Source organism: Polyergus mexicanus, unplaced genomic scaffold, assembly GCF_030449975.1.
Source record: "Polyergus mexicanus isolate NDT 795.1 unplaced genomic scaffold, iyPolMexi1.0 SCAF_16, whole genome shotgun sequence".
NCBI lineage: Eukaryota > Metazoa > Arthropoda > Insecta > Hymenoptera > Formicidae > Polyergus > Polyergus mexicanus.
In genome coordinates, this window is record NW_027223336.1 from 5969069 (window position 1) to 5983998 (window position 14930).

The 14930-nt window shown below is 33.4% G+C and overlaps 2 protein-coding genes across 2 annotated transcripts; both read left to right on the plus strand.

Annotated features, from left to right (window-relative positions):
* The first annotated feature begins 184 nt into the window (after nt 1–184).
* Nucleotides 185–2763, plus strand: Osi15 (DUF1676 domain-containing protein Osi15). Its single transcript, XM_070309201.1, has 2 exons — nt 185–557; nt 2429–2763. Exons 1-2 carry the CDS (start codon nt 185–187, stop codon nt 2761–2763), a joined length of 708 nt encoding a protein of 235 aa, XP_070165302.1.
* Nucleotides 2764–8033: 5270 nt separating this feature from the next.
* Osi16 (DUF1676 domain-containing protein Osi16) lies at nt 8034–9361 on the plus strand. The gene is given in 4 exon segments (XM_070309091.1): nt 8034–8072; nt 8074–8211; nt 8213–8789; nt 8985–9361. Coding segments are annotated over 4 exon segments (1131 nt in total).
* Nucleotides 9362–14930: the final 5569 nt, after the last annotated feature.

Genomic DNA, 14930 nt, shown 5'->3' on the forward strand with positions numbered 1-14930 from the left:
CGTTCTTCAGGAGAGTCGGCAAAATTAAAATTCTTGACACCGCTGCCCTTGTACGTTACTTGCCAAATAGTTCAGTATGGCCCCCACCACTCATCGATCGAGAGTTGTATAAAAGAAAAATTGTCCTGGGGCCAAACAGTCAAAAACGTTTCTTCGAAGTTGCACTATAAAACATTACGCGACAATGAAGACGAGAATAATCATTCTCCTGGCTCTGCAACTCGTGACATTGGCGGTATCTGATCCAAACCAGAAAGATGGAAATAGTTTGGAGCAATCGGAAGAAAAGCTCACGAGGGCGATGGACGAACTCAACAGAAAAGACACTATCGACATTTATGGTGATACGGTTACGCTGAGAAAGATCCCGGAAGACGGAAATTTGTCGCAAGAGAGTGCAGATCCGCTTGTGAGCAGAATCGAGAGATTTCTAAAAACTCGAAGAATACAAATCAATTTCCCAAACGATGCTTCAACTGCCGGTTTGTTTGGGCGCGCCCTCGGCCAGAAGAACATCGACATAGAACTGAAAAGTTTGACAAATGGAGCGTCCGAAGGTAAACAATAAATTAGAAAAAAAGAAAAAAAAGAAAAAAAAACCGAATATTGATATCGTTTTATATTTAGTAGATAAAGCAAATGTTATCAAATTTATAAACTAGATACAGTTTGTGAGCATTTATCTCTTAACTTGTAAATTTACATAACAAGAGTATGATTAGAATAATCTAGGAATATATGTTAATAATGTCATAAATATTTATCATTTTTCGGAATTATTGAAACTATTTCAGATACGCGATCTAGTTTCGATGAAATAATCCAAAATACTTAAATTAATATCGATAAAATCTATATTACATCGCATATTTTGAATTATTTCAGTAAATCGAAGAAACAATTTTTCCTTTCTGGTACATATATTTCTAGCTTATAGTATATGTATGTATATAAAGGTAAAAAAAAAAATAGTTGAAAGTATAAGCATGACATGGATAAAAAAAATAATAATATAGAAAACAGAAAGGAGAGAGAAGGAATATATTGTAATAAATAATATTTGCTTGTGTAAAATAATAGATATATTCATAGACATTACAAAATAATTTAAAATGTTTGAAATTTTAATTTGATATAAATTTTTTAGAATAATGATTAATAAACATGTATTAATCTATTAAATTTACAAGTCTAATTTTGTTTAATGCTATAATTATTGTATAATATATTGTACTTTTCTACATTACAATTACCTTGTAATTGTATTAAACAGTTCTCATTATAAGCTAATATATAATCGTGTAATTAAACTTTTCCATATCTTATAAAAAAAAAAAAAAAAAAAAAATTTATCGTGATCTGATATTTTATGCTTCATTTCTCTTATATATAAAGTTAAAGTTTTTCTGTAAATATTTTAATAACGATAAGTTATTTTAGTAATAGCATTAAATATAAGATTCCGTTAGATCTTGAATCTAACACAAAAGTTTCTTGTTCTTGCCCAATGTCCCGATCTGGTATGAATACATCATTCGGCATCCGTGGTCGCAAACTTATAGCGCCTTACCTTTCTAAAGTCTTACCAATGGGGTTTAAGTAGTCCATGAATCTCAGTATTCATTGGTTGGAAAGTATAACTTGCATCTTCCTTTTCGATTCGGTCGCGGCCGAAATACCATTCACTCATTTCATATCTCTCCAGCATAGCTCTATCCTTTTTCTCACATTTATAAATTTTCTCAATTTCTTTCACTTGTATATTCACAATACGTGAAATATGTATCGTGCGAGTCTAAAAATACTTAAAAATTCAGATATACATCATTGACGCTATTCATTGATAGCCGCGCTGAGAAATCGAGATGAGAGAGAGAACGAAACGAGAAAATGAATACACACATAGAAAGCTGTAACGATGTGTTCCACTTCTATCATATCCGCGAAAACAGATACCGGAGGTAGGAGTGGACCAAAGTGGGTTACCGTTTGATAGGTTGGTGGGATTCCGGGTTTCTGGGACGGCTACGGCAAGGTGTTTAAGAAAGACCTTGAACGAGAGAGTGTCGCATGTCGAAGAAAGTAGATTGGAAGATGAATGTCAATTGCATGTATTTTAGAAATGCTCCTCGATCATCTAACCATCCTATGATTATTAATATTTATGTATTGTATTAATCGTGTGCTCTACATTTCTATTATATTCAATACAAATCTTATACATATTTCGATATTAATATAAGCCTTTTTTTATTAAGCTATAATTTATCATAATTTGATTTTCACACATCATCCTTTCTTTCCTCATCTATGTTTCCTTTATAATTATTAAAAATTGAATGCACTGATTACACTATATAATTAATTAAATATATTAACAAGTAATACAATTATTCGCAGAGAAGAATATATGATATATTATTTACAGCTCGTACAAGATTGAAGAAGATGATCGTACCGCTCTTACTTCTGTTGGGTTTAAAGGCAGTAATTATTCTGCCCATCGTAATCTCCGCGATCGGTCTGATAGGCCTTAAGGGCTTGGGCGTAGGGCTTATATCGCTTGTGCTTTCCGGCGCGATAGGCATGAAGGCCCTTCTTACACCACCACCGCCTCCGCCAAGAGTCAGCTATGGCATTGTGAGACCGCATGAAATTCATCACGATCACTGGCATAGATCAGAACAAGAAGTTAATCAACCTTATAAAGGCTGGACACCGGAATTGAATGGCGAACAATATCCATATCAAGACATTGCGTAAAATGTCCTTGCCACTTGTTCATTTATTTATTTATTTATTTATTCCGCGTCTCTGACACATACTTGCTTTATATATGAAATAAAATAAATCGTCTTTTTTTTATACAATCTTGTCTTGATTATTGTTATTATCGGCTGAATTATGAAAGATGTCATATCGCATCGGTGATATCGATGATATTACACGAATTGTCAAAAACGTCATCGCGACATCAGCAGATTACTAAACAGATATGTCATACTAATACTCGATCTAAATGTGAGATTGATAATAAGGATTATTTTTTACAATGAGGATTTTAAATAAATAATTATATACTATATAAAATATCGATATATATATATATGTATAGTCATAAACGGGTTACTCAGTTGGCCAGACGAGAAGGCTAATGACCTAGATGGAGGTTCACGGACGGAGAGAAGATAGAATGCTGTTGTGAGGGTGGGAGAGATGGCGGAGAATGACCGGATCAAGGTGGGGAATTAGGAAGAGGAAGGAAACGAGGTTACTGTGCCAGGCAAGGTAGGAAAGCGGATCGTAGCTATGATTGGTCCACTGAGTTCCCCCTAGATGCTGCATACATATCAAGGTCAGTGGGTCATTGCCTCCACGTGGTTCTCTCCACTTCCACTGTAGCAAGGTACGACCGTGGCCTTCTTGGTGGGAGCTTGAATAACGGCATCGGTTGTAATTAGTTGAGTCGTTGGAGAAGAGTGGGATGGCAAATACGGGTATATATGAACTGTTTGAGAGGACAGCACTGTCGAGAAGCAGCAACCACGATGAAGAACGCAAGTTCCGATTCTCATACTGAAAGACATATTTAAAAAAAAAAATGTATATTATTGTTCATAAGACGTTACAAGTTTATATTTTTAACTCACAAAATAAAATCGTGGAAATTTTTAATGTACATATTCTATACATTTAAAAATTATCTATTTTGATAAAATATTAATACAATATTAATATAAATTATTTGTTTCAATTTTATACTACTAGTATGACTAGGGTTCTGTATCTGTAATTATAATAAAAATATGCAGCAAAATATCTATGATTAGACTTGAAAATATTAGAATTTTGTTGCCTAAGCTTATTCTCTTTTTATATAATATTAATAGTTACAAATATATTTCATGACATAAGCTTGCAATTGTAACATCACAAATGTAATTTTTATGCAATTTTTGTGCAAGCAGTTTCTAAAATTTTTCTCTCTACGCGTATTCTTCATTTTTATAATATTACCGTTCACATTAATTTCTAAAGATATAATTCTATAAATATAGAAAATGTAAAGTTACATGTATAATAAAGATTTTAAGCAATACGTATGTACTTTTAAAAAATTAAACATTTTTTATGTGTTTTTATAGTTTCTCTTATCTTATTTTATATAAATATACATATATATACATACATACATACATACATACACACACACACACACACACACACACACATATATATATATATATATACAGATTACAAAATACACATTAATGTAATAATATTTTACGATTATATACCATTTAAAATTTTTCTTATATTTAATAAGTTAAATTAATATGTTGACTCACACATATATTACGAAAACAAAAAGTGGAAAGAAATATTTCACAAATATATTGCTTGAAATATAATTATATATATATAATATAGTATTATATTATTTTCTAGAAATCGAGAAATTTGTCACAAATATTGTAAAAAATTGTTATGCATTATTTTTTAATATATTAAATTTTTGTTGTACAGGAATGTAGTTTGACAAAAAATATTTTTATTATTAGCTAAGAAAATAGATTAAGATATCTTAATATTTATGAATTTAGTAAAGTTTCTAAACATTATTCGAATTCATTAATATTAAATAAATCTATGATTGTGACAATAAATTATTTCGGCACATTGACATGATTAGGCCAATAACGATCGGGTTTTTCGAAATGTAACTCATTGAGAAAACCGCAGCGTAATCGCGCTACATCACTCTATTCTTACAAATCGCTGCGTAGAAGAAATTTGTAGCTTTTAACATTCACTTCGAACTGCCGCGAGAAAAATGCAAAAGTATAAACGCACGCTATGCATTTTTAATACATAGCGGATGTGCGTTCTCGAATTAACGAGGTCTATGCAATCACTCGGGCAGCACCAAGTGTATCAGAAGCAGTAATTTCAACTTTCTTCTTTTTTTCTTGTTTGACACTTTGATGCATAAATCATATATGCGCTACATACACATGCTCATTACGCACTACATATTTCTCTAAAATAAATTCGTGCATTCTTTAAAACTAGATTTGAAAATTATGACATTTTTGACAACAAATAGATGCATATAAATGTATATACAATATAAATAAGAGAAATATGTATAATTTTTATAATATATTATAATAATATATTATAATATATTCATCAGTTGGATACATTTTAAACAACCAGTTAATGTGTAAACAAACAATATCTTTAAATTTATAAAGTATACTTTTTGCCACGTATGTTAATCTATTATCTAATTGTATTTATCAACAAGAGCAAAAATATTATTGTAAGATTTATAAGAGTTTTAGAGAAAAATAAATCCAACAACTCCATTCTTGCACAAATAGAAATATCTAGAATGATAAGTCGAACTCACTCGTTAAAGAATCTTATTTTTCTCGATAAAAGCTAGTGGCAATGTCATTTATAAAATAAAACAACAATTTATATGCTTGTGGATACGTGCACCAAAGTAAAGAACAATAAAGATTGCTTTCCCAGAAGCAAGAAAATCGTCCATAAAAATGTTATTGTTTATTAGCAACGTGATAAACAATGTTTTCTCCAGACATTTGTAAATTTCTAACAGTACCATTCTTGATATTTTAACAATTTCAATATGTAAGACTATGATTTGCTGCGATAACTATCAAGGAGAAATTATTGATACGTTTTATTGCTGATTCTGCGTGAACGTTCTTTAAATTGTTGCAAATTATTAGGTAAATGCGAACGACTTTCTTGAAATAACGCCTATCTCAATTTCAACTGAAAATAGGGTAACTATGGCGTTCCGGAATGCACAATAATGATCTTCATACGAATTCTCTCGCTATAACATTATATTCGCACTTGTAAATGCATGCTATAGTCTATTATTTTTTAAGTACTCTATAATAAAAAAGATTCAATTTTTTATCATAAATTTTACATATTATTTCACATATTATCGCGATAATAAGAATTCAATTTGAAAAAGATTCTTTTATTTTTATTAAAAAAGAGATTTTGTATATATAGAATATTTTGAAAGTTTATTATTTATTCTATATAATGTGCTTTATTTGTTTTAAAGTATGAAAATATGACGATTAAAATAAATAAATAAAATAAGTAAAATAAATTTCAATAGAAATATACATATTAACTTTTCCTTTCTTCTTATGCAATATCTTTTTTTATCTATCATAGACTGTTTGATGATGAATCGTGAGATTAAATGGCATTATTTTTTATCGAATGTCCCAAATACAGTATAATGTTGCGGTTTCAGTTAATGTCCGCTCTCTAAAAACCAGAAAGTACAGATTATACTGCGGATAGTTGTAGTTGAGGTTTGACAAAATAAAAAAAAAAAAATAATAATAAAATTACAATGTCAGGATAAGTATATGAATGTGAACGTGTGATCAAATACAATATACTATACCAAATATTTTAATATCTCCTTTTACTATAATTTTTTTAATTTAATTAGCAACGAAGATAAATGCAAAATATATTTTGATTTGTCTATAAAATTTTTGATTTATTCAGGGAGATAAATGCAAAATATTTTACGATCGTCAAACGACCACTATTGGTTCGATCTGTCGCGCATAACTCGACGAGAACAGGAACAGGGTGACGCGTTCGAGATCGCGCGATTATTAACGAAAGGAAGGCATCGCATGAAAAAGGAAGCGATGAATGGCGAAATGAATGTTTCAAGAAGAAGGCTAGTCCGTTCTAAGTCGGCACACCTGCCGCATGGTTTGCGAGCGCGTCATATCAAGACGTGCAACGCATACAGATACATACGTGCATGCCACGATAAGATTCTATCGAGTTGCTCGTGAAAATCGACTGCGTACTTTCACATCGGCAGATCCGTCTAAAGCGCTATTGCTCAAGCGTAGCGCGCGAAAATCGGATCTCCTACAAGCTAGTTAAACTGGGCTGATTTAAAGTAGGACTGCCGTCTCGTTTCGCCTCGCCTCGCAATAATAATTTTCACGATATACTTATCGCGACAAATTTTTCACTCCGCGCTTCTTACTTACGTCCGGTTCGCAAACTTTGTAAAATTTGTCCTGTTGGCCTTTTGGTTTCATTCATGAAATCGAAAGTGAACTTGCGCGCTGGGCGATCGAGTGTTGATGATACCGGTAATTATCGATTAAATTATTTATATATATTTGGAATGATTAATCCAATTAATTTTATTCCAATGTCGCGTTATTGTCTCTAATTAGAAGTTAGCTTTCCTTCTATCCTTATAAAATTTTATTTTTCTAATAATGCAAGAACAATGTTTAGATTTTTTTCATCAAATATCTAGACAATTTATATTGTATATATACATGTTCTACGTTATATTATATGTATTCAATGTTATGTTTCGCGTTATATTATGTATTCTCTATAGTGGAAAATCTTATTATTATTTAAAAGAAAATAATGTGTAACACTATTTTTATTTATTGTAGATAAAAATTTATAAATGTTTATATAGTTTTATAAATTTTTATAAATTAAACTATATATACATATACAATATATATATATATATAATCTCGAAGAGAATGTATTTAATTATGCAAAAATTTTGATGCATAGTTTTTTTTTTATAAGTTATCTCATAATAATTATTATATAAACTTATAAATTATAAAAATATAAAGATATTTTTTATAGATTATAGCATTGATTATTAGATAATAAGAGATGCTTAAAAAATAATTAATCGCACGTAGTATACATTAACTTATTGTCGATCATACAATTAAATAGGTATCTAGGCGACGAGCATTCGCTCTCATTTATCATTTATCCTACTCGTTTATTGATGATGTTTTTTTTTTCTTTACATAAATTTGACTCAGATTCGAATTCTCCGCTCTATTTGACGCTCCCTCTTGCCGTAGCTACTGGGCGGCTGTGAGAGGCCCCTGCCTCCTCTTCAACATCCACAAAGAAGAGAGTTCCGTCGCCGGTACTCTCGACTATGGAGAATGTATGAAACGACCGAAAGGCAAAAAGGAAAAAGGACTACCTGTTGACTCGCTCTATATATACTGCAAGTATCCGAGGATATGCCCAGTGCACGATACGCGTTTCATCCGTCGGCTTCAAAGTCCTTCGTCTTCGAGGATATCGTCGCGCTGCTGGCGATCCGTAGACCTGGGACAAAAAAAAAAAATCTGCACAAATTCTTCTTACTCCGACCAAACATCGAGGAAGCATCTAAACATTCGCGATGAAAGGAATTACGCACGTCGCCCAATTGTCACGTTGTCATCTCCTCTTTCTTCTGGTACTTTTTCTTTCGGGATGCGTTAACGCGGAGATCGAGAGACGCACATCGAGACAAATGGTGGAAGAAGCGCCGGAAAATCTGGCGTCTAATTTAAACAAGGATTGCGGAAAGTCATACAGTGCCACATGCCTCAAGCTGGACGTGGTGTCCTTCCTGGATAAACTGTCGGAGCAGGAGAACATCGGTATTCTGCCGGGTATATCTGTGATCAAGGAGGACAGTTCCACCAATGTTTCGGCATCGGAGGTAGTCGCCAATTTAGCGAGGGACTTCCCGAACGATGTTGAGAAAAGGCTGGATGCCTATTTGGCTCACAAGGTCGGCAGTTATCTTAACAGCCACTCAATCTCCATCAAGCTTTTCGATCCAAAAACCTTCGAAGCTGCTAGGAGTTTTAACGAAAATGCGCTTGCGCAACTTGGCTTGGGTGGCAATCAAAATGTTGAAACAGGTTAGAATTTTAATTTTATTATTTATCTAGGTATAATAAAGAAAATAGTGAATAACTGGAAGATTATTAGATTATTAAACTGTTTAAACTTATAGAGAGTTTATCTTACAAAAATATATGTACTCGAATCAGTGTGTTTTATCTCGATCATTCCTGTTTTAAGAGATATTAATTATCATTTTATATTTAATACAGGACGTAAAAAGGACAAAGGTAGCGGTGGTTTGATGGCCGCTGCGATGATGATGAAGGCGACTCTCGGTGCGATGGGACTGGCCGCGCTGGCAGCGCTTTCCGGAAAAGCCTTGATGACCGGTTTAATGGCGCTAATGTTGTCAGCCATTATCGGCCTCAAGTCCTTGGCTAGCGGTGGCGAAAAGAAGACCACGTACGAAATCGTCAGCAAACCGGTGTACACCAGCTCGCATACGCACAGCTCGGAGGAACATCACGGACACGGATTCGGACACTCCGGATACGGAAGATCCCTCGATTCCGTTCACGACTCCCTTCAGCAGGCCGTGCTCAAGTACGGCAACGCGCGCGATCGCAGATCGATTTTGCAGAATTAATCTCAGTCCGATGATCTAATCTGACGACTAGTAGTGTCCGCACTCGCCGGTACACGACAGAATCATCTTTAGCACATCTCTACCTCACCAAGTTTCTTTCTTTCCTTGCTGTTTCTCTTTATCCTCTAACGCACTATCGCCTCGTGTTTTCTCCTCACGTCTATCTTTCTATGTTTCCTCCTCATCCTTTTTTCGTTTCCCCCTTCTCTTTCTATCTCGCCATCATTACACTTCTTATTCGCCCCTCTATGATCTCATCTGGCTTCATTTGTCATCTCATAAATTATCATACTTTTATTATTATTTATAGTTACCTACGTATATTTATTGCGGCGCTGTTGCATTTTCAAGCAATGTTTATTGAGAAAGCGCACCATCGTCATGCACGCGGATTGCCCAAGATTATGTACATGATTTTTGAATATTTATTTTGTTACTGTTAAAGTTGTAATAATAAAAAACATTTGTAAAGACACATATATATGTAATGTGTTGTCATTATAATTGTAATAATTTCAGGGATCATTGAAAAATCGTATAACGTATCGGGGGAATACATACACTGCAATAAAAGTGCTTGTCATAGTGATTAACGATAGTCATCGGAAATTTCGTTAGCTTGATGAGAAAATTATCTTGAGCTTCTCTAATTAGTCAGCGTAAACGCATCATGTACAAACGCTGTATCACGCGCTGAAAAGTGCATATGCGTTTACTGTTACACTAATTGAATTGCTACGATTAAACATAGATATCTCTGAAGGTGAATGTACGGACCAATTAGGAAATAATAAGGCCAGTACCTTCACTACGATGGACGATCATCAGACTGACAGACATCAAATCATAGTGTGTTGCGATTCTCAAGGCGCGCATAATCTATCTTACTACACCCACATATATACAAGAACGCATGCACGCGTGCATACACGCACTCACGCGCACACATATATATATAATAACATATACATAATGTATGCTCTTAGTATTTAAAATAAAAAATATAATTATTGTTATAATCATACATATAATCATAAAGAGCAATGAGAGCCAGAGTGTTAACTTATTAATAAAATATTGTATAACAAAAATAAAATAACGGAATATTATATTTTTTTTATATATGGTAAAAAATAAAAGTTACATTATATCTCCAAGAAAATACTAACAATATTTTGACACATCTTCTTCAATAAACGAAGAATATAAAAATAAGAAATTGTAATTAAACGTTTTATTAAATAATATATATACCAACAGACAATTATTACATGTATTTTAATTATGAATTGTTTTTATTTTAATTATAGAATCTGTGATCTTTTAAGTTTTAAGCCTGTAATTAATTTGTAAGTGGCACAAATTGTCTCATTCTTTGAAATGTTCTTATAAGCGTGTCAACGTAATATAGTAGCTTGTAATGCTGTATCCGGAAACGTTTGTTTCGATTATTGCATGTACCATCTAGTTGTGGCTGAAACTCGATGAATGATTTCGATTCGCGTCTTCAATCTTATTATTAGAAGACTACTTGTTCCTCGCTGCAAGTAATGACAATCGTGACAAAGCGTCGCGAAGATACCGCGAATGACATAAATCTCAATGTATATAAGCGATTGCGATGATCCAAAGATCAGTCAGTGTCAGTCAGTGTATACCTTCCAAAGTTATCTCCGTCATTTATCATCGTCATCGGTATCGATCGGCATTAACTACTCACCGTGCAAAAGTGCTTGAACCTATGTTCATCCTTTGTCTATTGATTGCGTGCGCGATCCATGCGAATGCGTACGAAAAGAATGGGATCCAAAATGTCAAGGATTACATTTTTGATACGGGGTTGCACAAGACGCCAGTCGAACGTCGAATATTTGATATCAAGAAAAATGGCATTAAGATCGACGTAAAGGTAGTTCCATCACCCAGAAACGATCCCATGAAGAACAACGATGACGATGGTTTTCCAAAGTTTCCCGTAAAGGACATAGGCAAATGCATTATTGAATTTTCCCTCAGCTGCATCAAGAAACGTTTCGTTCGTTTCTTCGAGACAATAACTCGCCTCGAGGAAATTACTCTGCTCGGACAAGATATGAAATTGGTGAAGATCAGAACAATACATAGATCCGACGGTCGAGCCATAAATGATACGGACGTCAGCATTGAACGCAGCTTGGATGATTTTTTCAATTCCTTTACTTTGCGTATCATGTTACCTAGATGGAACAGTAAGCGTGAAAAGAATCAAATCGATATAATGTACGACGAAACACCCGTAGCGGAAGGTTAGTGCAAAGAATATTGGAACAAGATTGCAGACACGTAATACAGACATTAAAGGCATCTTAAATCCGCAAATATTTCTTAGAAATGTTCAAATATTTTTAGATACTACTATACAACTTGTGCATTGTTTCAAACATTATTGTTCTTACGGTCAAATCGTTAAATATAATTTGTTGCAGGACGAGGTAAAAAAGGTTGCGGAGGGGGATGCGGTGGAGGTGGAGGTGGCAAAGGTGGCAAATGCCAGATGATGATGATGGGTATGCTAATGATGGTCAAAATGAAGCTAATAGGTATAATATTATTTTTATTATTATCTCTTCTATGCTCTCTTGTTGCATTGCACATATATTTTCGCTATTCAAATTTTATTCATATTTCTATTCCGCAAAATGTTTAAATCATATCGAAATATCTTATTATAAAATAAAAAAATCTTAAATACCTGGTGTAATACGATAGCATTGGTGTCACTGAAAAGTATAATGATGGGCGGCATGTCTATGATGATTTCCATGATGATGTTGATGAGCAAATTTGGAAAGGGTGGAGGTGGCGGCGGCGGCCCGTGGCAAGGCGGAGGCGGCGGCGGTCCATGGCAAGGCGGTGGTGGAGGTACGATTAATTTTTCCTTCCTCGTAAAGGAAGCTTGGTTTTTTAATATATATATATGTTTTCTGTCTAATCGTTGAGATCTGAATACAATTAATTTCTTAATCGCCCGCACTAATTTACATTCGCGCACGCGCACGCGTCGATGCTCTATTATAAAATTTTGATAATCACTAACTTTGATAACTTATATAACAATATAGAAAATTAATATAATTGCAATCTTTTATAACAAAGTCTATAAATAACAAAACTAAATATCTTCGCGAAACATTCAATAACATCTACATCATTTACCTGGTAACACTTTCTAGGACAACTCAAAGAAATTGTACTTCTTACGAAAGCCTCGGGTGGTGGTGGTGGCGGACCTAGTGATAGTTATGGTGCACCTCCACCAAGTAGTTATGGTCCCCCTTCAGGAGGTGGCGGCGGCTATGGCGGTGGGGGTGGATGGGGTCGCAGCTTCCACAAACGGCCGATGATGTTATCCTACGACGAAGTGATTCAGGAGAAAATCGCAGATGATGGATCTAATCGCACACCGATGATAGGAGAAGCTATCTCGAACGCGGAGAGTATCGATTATCCGGACTACCAGGACTATCAAAAATCACCATCAGAAATAAGCTCAAATTCTACGATTTCTAATTGGAATATTGCGAACTACAATGCTCTCCATAAATATGGAAACACCAATGTAACTGCTGATTCGGTGAAAAATATTTCAAAGATAGAAACAATGGTGAATGCGAGAGAAAGAAATTTCATCTTCGACAGAAATTCATCTAATACCAAACTCATTGATGTAACCGAGAAAAATGTTGATTTAATAACAAGCACAAATCAATCTAATGTTAATTATAAAACAGATGTGACATATATGGATGAATGGCAGGCTACAGCTGAAAAAATAACTTCCAATAATGTTCCATCGTCAAATTCAAATGTAAAAATTGAATTACAGCAAACCGAGCCGCATTCTAAAAATATGTCTTTGTTACATGGAATTTAGATTGTTGATTGTCTAACATATTATTGTATATGTATATTTTTAAATAAAAAATATTGCAATCTTATACAATGATTGAAAATATGTATTTTATTGATATATATATATATATATTGTTCACATTTTTAATAATTTTTATAAAAGAAACGTTTTTAAATAAAAATTACATTAAAAATTACATAGAAGATTGATATATTTAAAAAAGGAAGATATTGTTTAATTTTTTTAGTAATTACAACAGTTTGATTTAATAAAAATTAATGATATATCATATTGCTAATTTAATAATAACTATATTATAAACTTTTTATGACTCAACAATTTATTTTTAAATTGTCTATCAATTTTGTTCGAAAGATAGTGGCGCAATCTTCTGAAGAATCTTTTAAGCTTCTTTCCATGACTTTCTAGTAAGTAACCGACCTTGAATGTTGCCGGAAGTGTAAGAAATCCATTTTATCTGATACACTTAGTATACCGGTTGAGAGTCTTTGAAGAGCGTGAGGAACATCGACACCAGGTGTCGAAAGTTATTTGTGACTTCGATCAAATTCAAGATTTAACAGATATATGCAAATCGTTTTGAAAAAAATACAGATAAAACATATTCGAGGCCTGTAACGGTTTTTCTCTTGCGTCATGGTCCGAAAATTTCTATTTCTTCCGTATTATACATATACCTTTCATATTAAAATCGACCGCAATTATTTATAGTCATCTTTTATTCGGAGAGATATTTCTCACATCGACTCTCCAATGTTAGCGTTTATTGCTAAATCCACTGATTTGTGGGATATTTATCCAGTATATTTTGTACACTTATTTATCCAGTAAGTTTATTCTTTATAAAATAATAATTGTAATACGATATTAAAGATGTAATGTACCAAGAATAATAAAATAAAGATATTTTTTGTGTACAAATATCAAATAAATCAATTCCTAAAAAGTTTAGTAAAATACAATATTATTGAAAATTATCTAATTAACTGTTATATCTATAAATATACATAATGGATATTATTTCGTTAAATATTTATCAGTTTCTATTCAAAATTAACATAAACTCAGTTGCGCTTTGGTGATCTTCATGTACGGCTAAATTCTTAAGTCGTGTCATGTCCGAGCTTTTTACTCGCGCAATGATCGACCTACATTAATGCATTGACCATCTAATTGAAGTTCTCGACACGTAGCCTTTTCGGTGGCAACGCGATCTGATTTTAAAGGAATAACGGCAGGTGAATTTATCCTCAAACGTCTCTATGGACAGTGACACGGAGCGTATACCTTTATGGTCGCACATTTGATTTTCTCAGAATGCTCTCCTTTAATCATTTTGACGAGGAAGCATCTGCTTAAACCACGAGGTCATTTGTCGATTACCGTTAGATAGCCCACTGATCAACGGGATCCCGCTCCCTTTCGCGATCGGGAAAATTGGTGAAAGTGTTCGTATCGTCCGACAGAAAGAGGATTTCCTGTTCCGGAAGTAGGTGCGCCTGAGGATAGGTTGGTTCACTTTCCTACGTTACTGTATCTCTCGATAACTATCGCATTAGCTATCGAGAAAACTTTTTGAAAGGATCTATATATATACCCAATGACAATTGATTTCTAAATATACGATTAATAAAATGTATATATCATTTTGGAGCA

Coding starts and splice junctions, on each gene's coding strand:
- Osi15 (XM_070309201.1), top strand. CDS start 185: ATGAAGACGAGAATAATCATTCTCCTGGCTCTGCAACTCGTGACATTG. Junction 558..2,428: donor GACAAATGGAGCGTCCGAAG/GTAAACAATAAA, acceptor TATTATTTACAG/CTCGTACAAGATTGAAGAAG.